An 8,365-nucleotide genomic window follows, 5' to 3' on the forward strand; every position below is an offset into this window, starting at 1 on the left:
GAGTTCTTTGCCATGAGGTGCCATGTTGAATATCCAGTGGCCAGTATGAGAGAATTGTACCCAAAACACCAAATGTAACAGCCCTGCTCCCCATTTACACCTGGGACCTTGACACATGACACCAGGGAGGGACAACGACACATTTGGGCACAATTTGGACATGTTCACTGTGGGGTGTACTCACTTATGTTGCCAGCTATTTAGACATTAATGGCTGTGTGTGGAGTTATTTTCAGAAGACAGTAAATCTACACTGCTATACAAGCTGTACACTGACTACTCTAAGTTATATCCAAGTTTCATGTCTATAGTGTTGTCCCATGAAAAGAAATAATGAAATATTTGCAGAAATGTGAGGGGTGTACTCACTTTTGTGATAAATATATATATATATATATACAGGGGTTGGACAATGAAACTGAAACACCTGTCATTTTAGTGTGGGAGGTTTCATGGCTAAATTGGACCAGTCTGGTGGCCAATCTTCATTAATTGCACATTGCACCAGTAAGAGCAGAGTGTGAAGGTTCAATTAGCAGGGTAAGAGCACAGTTTTGCTCAAAATATTGCAATGCACACAACATTATGGGTGACATACCAGAGTTCAAAAGAGTACAAATTGTTGGTGCATGTCTTGCTGGCGCATCTGTGACCAAGACAGCAAGTCTTTGTGATGTATCAAGAGCCACGGTATCCAGGGTAATGTCAGGATTAACTGTGGACGCAAGAGGAAGCTGTCTGAAAGGGATGTTCGGGTGCTAACCCGGATTGTATCCAAAAAACATAAAACCACGGCTGCCCAAATCACAGCAGAATTAAATGTGCACCTCAACTCTCCTGTTTCCAAGACGAATTGACGCTGTATTGGCCGCAAAAGGAGGCCCTACACCATACTAATAAATTATTGTGGTCTAAAATAGAATAGAATAGAATAGAATAGAATGCCTTTATTGTCATTGCACAGTGCACAACGAAAATTTTGAGCATCTCCTTGACGGTACATGTACGTTCACACAGACATATATACTGTATATACACATGTATTTACAAAACAAACATATACACATCTAGATCCAAAAATATAGTGGTTTTAAGAACTTTACAGAAGAAAAGAAGAAGAAGGTTATTGCACAGTTCCTATAAATTGCACATTATTTCCTAAAATGTAACGTTTGATAGTTTAGTGTTTTTATGGCGGAGGGGTAAAAGCTTTTCAGGAGTCTGGAAGTACGGGCCTTAATACTCCTATAGCGCCTACCAGAGGGCAACAAGGAGAACAGGTTGCAACAAGGATGAAATGAGTCCTTTATGATGTTTGTGGCCCGACGCAGGCATCGGGTTCTGTAAATGTTCTCTAGTGAAGGCAGCTCAGTGTTGATGGTTCTCTGAGCTGATTTGATGACCCTCTGAAGAGCCTTCTTGTCAGCCTCAGAGCAGCTGGCATACCACACCAGAATGCCATGGGTGAGTATGCTTTCCACCGTGCTGCGATAGAAGGACACCAGTAGCTGCTTGGACAGGTTGGCTTTCCGTAGTGTCCTTAAAAAGTAGAGCCGCTTCTGTGCTTTTTTCACTAGAGAGGTGGTGTTGGTAGTCCATGTGAGGTCCTGGGAGATGTGTGTGCCTAAGAATTTGAAATTAGACACTCTCTCTACTGTGTTTCCTCCGATGTATAAGGGAGTAGGTTCCTCTCTCTGTCTCCTGAAGCTGATGACCATCTCTTTTGTTTTAGAGGTGTTGAGTGCCAGGTTGTTAATGGAGCACCATTCAGACAGTTTGAGGACTTCTTCCCTGTAGGCAGACTCATCTCCATTCTGTATTAATCCAATTACAGTGGTGTCATCTGCAAACTTGATTGAATTTGTGCTGTGGGTTGGTGTACAGTCGTGGGTGTAGAGGGAGTAAAGAAGAGGGCTCAGCACACAGCCCTGTGGAACTCCAGTACTCAGTGTCAGAACAGGGAAGAGATGGGCCCCCATCCTAACAGACTGTGGGCGGTTTGTTAAAAAGTCCTTAATCCACCTGCATGTGTGCTGGCTGACACCCAGGTTTAGCAGCTTGGATACCAGTCTGCTGGGAATAACTGTATTAAACGCTGAGCTGAAATCCACGAACAGCATCCTCACATATGTTCCCTGATGTTCCAGGTGAGTCAGTGCTACATGGAGAGCGGTGTTGATGGCGTCTTCTGTTGACCTGTTGCCTTTGTAGGCAAACTGATGTTGGTCCAGGGTGGGTGGGAGTGAAGACTGTATGTGCTTCAGAACCAGTTTTTCAAAGCACTTCATCACCGTGGAGGTGAGAGCCACCGGTCTGAAGTCATTCAGGCTGTTGATTGTGGCTTTCTTTGGAAGAGGCACAATGGTGGCAGACTTGAAACATTTAGGGACGGTGCAGTGGGACAGAGAGAGGTTGAAGATGTTTTTGAACACCTCTGCCAGCTGATATGCACAGTCCTTAAGTACCTTCCCTGAAATTCCAGCTTCCTCCACTGCATCCACCTCAAAGCGTGCAAAGAAATAATTCAGTTCCTCCACTAGTGAGTCACTGCTACTGGTGATTGTGTTTTTATTGCCTTTGTAGTTTGTGAGGTGGTGGATGCCTTCCCATGCATGTCGGGGGTTGCCATCACTGAAATGGCCCTCCATCTTCAGCCTGTACGCTGCTTTTGCGTCTTTGATGGCTCTCTTCAGGTTGGACCTGGCAGTGCTGTAAAGTTCGCCATTTCCCGACCTGAAGGCTGTGTTGCGGTCCTTCAGTCGGCACTTAACCTCCCTGGTCATCCATGGCTTGTTGTTTGGAAAGCATCTGATGTGCTTGTCAACAGTGACATTATCCACACAAGACTGTATGTAAAACAGGACAGTGGATGTATATTCCTCTATGTTTTCTTGTGCAAATAGGTCCCAGTGAGTGCACTCAAAACAGTCCTGGAGTTGAATGGAAGCTCCTTCTGGCCAGATCTTGATGGTTTTCACAGAAGGCTTTGTTCTGTTGATGATGGGTCTGTATGCAGGTGTGAGAAAGAGTGATAGGTGATCAGACGTGCTTAGGTGGGGGAGGGTGGAGACTTTGTATCCCTCTTTGATGTTACTGTAAACATGGTCCAATGTATTTCTGCCCCTGGTGGCGCATGTCACACATTGGTAGAATTTGGGAAGGACAGTTTTCAAATTAGCTTGATTGAAGTCTCCTGCTATCATGAAAATCCCTTCAGGGTGAGCAGACTGCAGTGTGTTGATCGTTGTAAGCAGTGTACTTAATGCCAGCTTGGTGTTAGCACTTGGAGGAATATACACAGCAATGACAAGGACGATGGTGAAAAACCAGGTGTTTCAGTTTCATTGCCCAACCCCTGTATATATACAGTGAGGAAAATAAGTATTTGATCCCCTGCTGATTTTGTAAGTTTACCCCCTTACAAAGACTTGAACAGTCTATAATTTTTATGGAAGGTTTATTTTAACAGAGAGAGACAGAATATCAACAAAAAATCCAGAAAAACAACATTAAATAAAAGTTATAAATTAATTTGTATTTAATTAAGGGAAATAAGTATTTGATCCCCTACCGACCAGCAAGAATTCTGACCCCCACAGACCGGTTATGTGCACATGAGGCACACATATTAGTCCTGTCCCTGTATAAAAGACTCCTGTCACAGAATCAGTTTCTTCCTTTCAAATCTCTCGATCACCATGGGCAAGACCAAAGAGCTATCAAAGGACGTCAGGGACAAGATTGTAGACCTGCACAAGGCTGGAATGGGCTACAAGACCATCAGCAAGAAGCTTGGTGAGAAAGAGACCACTGTTGGTGCGATAATTCGAAAATGCAATCACCCTCGCTCTGGAGCTCCATGCAAGATCTTACCTCGTGGGGTAAGAATGATTCTGAGAAAGGTGAGGTCAGCCCAGAATTACACGGGAGGAGCTTGTCAATGATCTCAAGGGAGCTGGGAGCAGAGAAATGCTGGATATGACCCCAAGAACACCATCCCCACTGGGCATTTCTCTGCCTCCAAACATGGCGAGTGGAGTTGATGCCAAAGAGCTCAATATTGGTCTCATCTGACCATATCACATTCTCCCAAGCTTTCACTGAATCATTCAGGTGTTCATTGGCAAACTTCAGACGGCCCTGTACATGACCCTTCTTGAGCAGAGGGACTTTGCAGGCACTGCAGGATCTCAATCCATTACGGCGAAGTGTGTTACTAATGGTTTTCTTGGTGACTGTGCTCCCAGCTCCCTTGAGATCATTGACAAGCTCCTCCCGTGTAATTCTGGGCTGACCTCACCTTTCTCAGAATCATTCTTACCCCACCAGGTGAGATCTTGCATGGAGCTCCAGAGTGAGGGTGATTGACTGTGATCTTGTATTTCTTCCATTTTTGAATTATCGTGCCAACAGTGGTCTCTTTCTCACCAAGCTTCTTGCTGATGGTCTTGTAGCCCATTCCAGCTTTGTGCAGGTCTACAATCTTGTCCCTGATATCCTTTGATAGCTTTTTGGTCTTGCCCATGGTGGTCGAGAGATTTGAAAGGAAGAAACTGATTCTGTGACAGGAGTCTTTTATACAGGGACAGTACTAATTTGTGTGCCTCATGTGCACAATTCCGGTCTGTGGGGGTCAGAATTCTTGCTGGTTGGTAGGGGATCAAATACTTATTTCCCTTAATTAAATACAAATTAATTTATAACCTTTATTTAATGTTTTTTTCTGGATTTTTTGTTGATATTCTGTCTCTCTCTGTTAAAATAAACCTTCCATAAAAATTATAGACTGTTCAAGTCTTTGTAAGGGGGTAAACTTACAAAATCAGCAGGGGATCAAATACTTATTTTCCCCACTGTATATACTGTATATATATATATATATATATATATATATATATATATATACACACATAGATATACATAATCAGTCATACGAAAAAGTTAGGACACCCCATGAAAACCTTTGTCTGTTTGAACATATTTAAACATATGGACATTTGAGCTTTATTTGAACAGTACTGAGAGATTGAGCTTACATAACTAAACAAAAAAATTTTTTTAATTACTTTTAAACACAAATTGTAAAATGTAATGAACAAAAATGGAAATTTATTGTAAGGAAAAAGTTAGGACACCCCCACATTTATAGTAAACATTACCTTACTCTAGTTTAAGTAAGCAACAGTCCAGGAACACAAATCTGCTGAAACCCTGATAGAAGTTAGGACACCCCCACATTTATTACTACTTAAAATGTCTAAAATTTAAATCAAGTGCACCGCATCAGCTGCAATGATTAGACCATCGTTAGAGGACAATGGAGTTTTATTTAAAACACAGAAATTTGTTTGGTTTACATTTACATTTTCGGCATTTAGCAGACGCTCTTATCCAGAGCGACTTACAGAAGTGCTTCCATAGTAAACATTACCTTACTCTAGTTTAAGTAAACAACAGTCCAAGAACACAAATCTGCTGAAACCCTGACAGAACCAAAGGTGTTTGTTTTTTGTTTGTTTTGCAGGAAATAAAGAGGAAAAACTTTGGTTTGCTCTTGATTGTTGAAGTAAGTGGGATCACCATGGTGAGATCTAAAGAGCTCCTTGAGGCCTTCAGAAAGAAGGTTGTAGATGCATAGATCTCAAAGCAATTAAAAATCAGCCATTCCACTGTACGGAAAATAATTTACAAGTGGAGAACATTTAAAACAACTACCAACATGGCCAGGTCAGGCCGTCCTAGCAAGTTCAGCTCAAGAGCAGACCGCAAGATGCGTAAAGGAGTCTCCAATAATCCTACAATGTCATCACGGGACCTACAGGTAGTTCTTGCCACAGTTGATTGCAAGGTACATGCATCTACCATCAGAAAGAAACTGCACAAGTTTGATTTTCATGGGAGGTGTGCAAGAAGGAAACCCTTGCTGTCAAAAAAAGCATCAGGGCAAGACTAAAGTTTACCAGAGAACACCAAAGACCAGGACTTCTGGAACAATGTGCTTTGGACAGATTAATCCAAAGTTGAATTATTTGGGCACAGAACCTCATAACAACTGTGAAGCATAGAGGTGGAAATGTCAAGGTTTGGGGCTGCTTTGCAGCAGCAGGGCCTGGCAAGCTCTCCATTATAGAATCCACGATGAATTATTCACTGTATCAGAGGGTGCTTGAGGAAAATGTAAGAATATCTGTCCAACGACCCAAAACATTTCAGTAAATCCACTAAGGAATGGCTTAAAAGAAAGAAATGGAGAGTTCTGGAATGGCCCAGTCAAAGCCCGGATGTTAATCCTACTGAGATGCTGTGGGGTGATTTGAAACAGACTGTGCATGCAAGAAACCCCTCAAACCTCACACAGCTGAAGAAATTCTGCATGGAGGAGTGGGAAAAACTTTCTCCCATTCGATGTCAGAGACTGGTAGATCTTTATAGGAAATGTCTAAATTTCCATTTTTGTTCATTACATTTTACAACTTGTTTTTAAAAGTAATTTTTTCAGTTTTATTTGTTTAGTTATAGAAGCTCCATCTCTCAATACTGCTCAAATGAAGATCAAATGTCCATATGTTTAAATATGTTCAAAAAGACAAAGGTTCTCATTGGGTGTCCTAACTTTTTCACATGACTGTATACATATATACTTACATACATACATGTACATATATATTAGCCAAACCCAATTGTATTAACATAGTCAGTAAGACTGATGATTCTGTAGGAGAAATAAAGTACTGAATGGCATGTAACTTTTTTTCTACTAAATTCAAATAAACCTGAGGTATTACTTGAAGACCCAAGGCCATGAGGAATAAGTTGTCTAAACTGATGTTACATATTAATGCTCTCTGTAATACCCAGCTCAGTTATGAAGGGACAGGGCTCAGACCTCTTATTCGAGGCACACATTAATATTACTACTTACTCTCTTTCATGTGCAAAATATCTCTTAAGAAATATACATTGTCAATTATGCTGAAAACTCATCTGTGTCTCATGTGTTTATAACTTCAAGGTTAAACTAATGTCCTTTTCACTGGATGGTCAGGTATATACATAAACAAGCTCAATCAAAATAAAGCAGCTTTAGTGCTAATTAGAACTAGAAAGTTTGATCATATAATTACTATTCTATCGTCTCTGCATAAAATACTACATTAACTACAAAATCATTTTATTAACCTGTAAAGCGCTACATAGCATGGCTTCACAATATCAGACGCACGCACACACGCACACACGCACGCGCACACACACAGTGTTTGCATGTATATTTAGTAGTTTAATAACTGGCTAATTGTCCCTGCAGTAGTATAATTATTGTGTTATTGTATGTTGTGTTTATAAAACATACTAATTGGTGCAGCTATGCATATGGAACGTACTAAACACCGCAATTTTACTGTAATAAAAATTATTATCGATTACAATAATGTACAACTATATGAAACCTTATTACCTTACCTATTTAGAATAAGCGTTTTTGAAATGAGATATGCAAATAGTGCACGCTTTATGGAAATGTTTGGTAAATGACATTAAAAGGGCGTACTACCAAAGTACTTGTTGAGGGCAATCAAACGCTATGGATAATATGACGTACGATTACTGCAATTTGAGGCAAATTTCGTTAACCTCTGTGGCACAATTCAACATATCAGGCTTGGCCTACATGATTCTGGATCCTTATTAAGAACCTGATAAAAATAAAAGCTATGAAACAGTGCTTACTTGATTCGAGACCCCATTCTGTCCGTTTTATGAAAAAACTCCCTCGGTGTAGCAATGAAGCATTAACCCACTGACAGAGTAATTTCCATTAATAAACCTGTTAGAAAACATACAGGAACCTTGTAGGGTACACGCGCCGATCACATTGGCGACAACTAGCAAGGATTCTGGGAGATGTAGTTAAAAACGCTATAAGTAAATATATACGTGGGTGGAGCAACAAAGCGACAAACTACATTTACCAAGTAACACATAAGGGCATGATACGGAAACGTTTTGTTAAAGCGCCTGCTAAAGAACTGGGACTGAGATAACGGCTCTATTTATCAGTGAATAGAGCAAAAGTAAGCAACATAAGATCAGGATTCACTTTTTCTTCTTTTTGCAAGTGCAAATCTATGTGATGACGCACCAGTTACACTCTATACAAAATAGTATATAATAGTATAAATGGCTGGGGAATTACTTAATTGCATTTTAAATATATATGTTTTTATTTCTGTCTGCCAGTTTAAAAGTAAAACGGGCCACGCCATCTGTCGCCCTATCTACACACAAAGTTTTAGTGCACGTCTAAACCGTGTATTACGTTAACCCGGTTGCTGAAAGAACAAGAAATGAGTTTTACAGCGTAATA

General features: G+C 40.6%; 1 protein-coding gene across 4 annotated transcripts in view; it reads right to left on the reverse strand.

The window, feature by feature from the left end:
• Positions 1–7,866, reverse strand: part of dennd1a (DENN/MADD domain containing 1A) — a 132,681-nt gene extending 124,815 nt beyond the window's left edge. For all 4 annotated transcript variants that reach the window (XM_063011702.1, XM_063011706.1, XM_063011705.1 and 1 more), the window contains exon 1: positions 7,729–7,866. In XM_063011702.1, coding sequence (XP_062867772.1) covers positions 7,729–7,745 — 17 coding nt within the window. In that variant the 5' untranslated portion in view covers positions 7,746–7,866. The remainder of the gene's footprint in view (positions 1–7,728) is intronic.
• Between the last annotated feature and the right edge of the window lie 499 nt (positions 7,867–8,365).

Source organism: Trichomycterus rosablanca, chromosome 16, assembly GCF_030014385.1.
Source record: "Trichomycterus rosablanca isolate fTriRos1 chromosome 16, fTriRos1.hap1, whole genome shotgun sequence".
In the NCBI taxonomy this organism is placed as follows: Eukaryota; Metazoa; Chordata; class Actinopteri; order Siluriformes; family Trichomycteridae; genus Trichomycterus; species Trichomycterus rosablanca.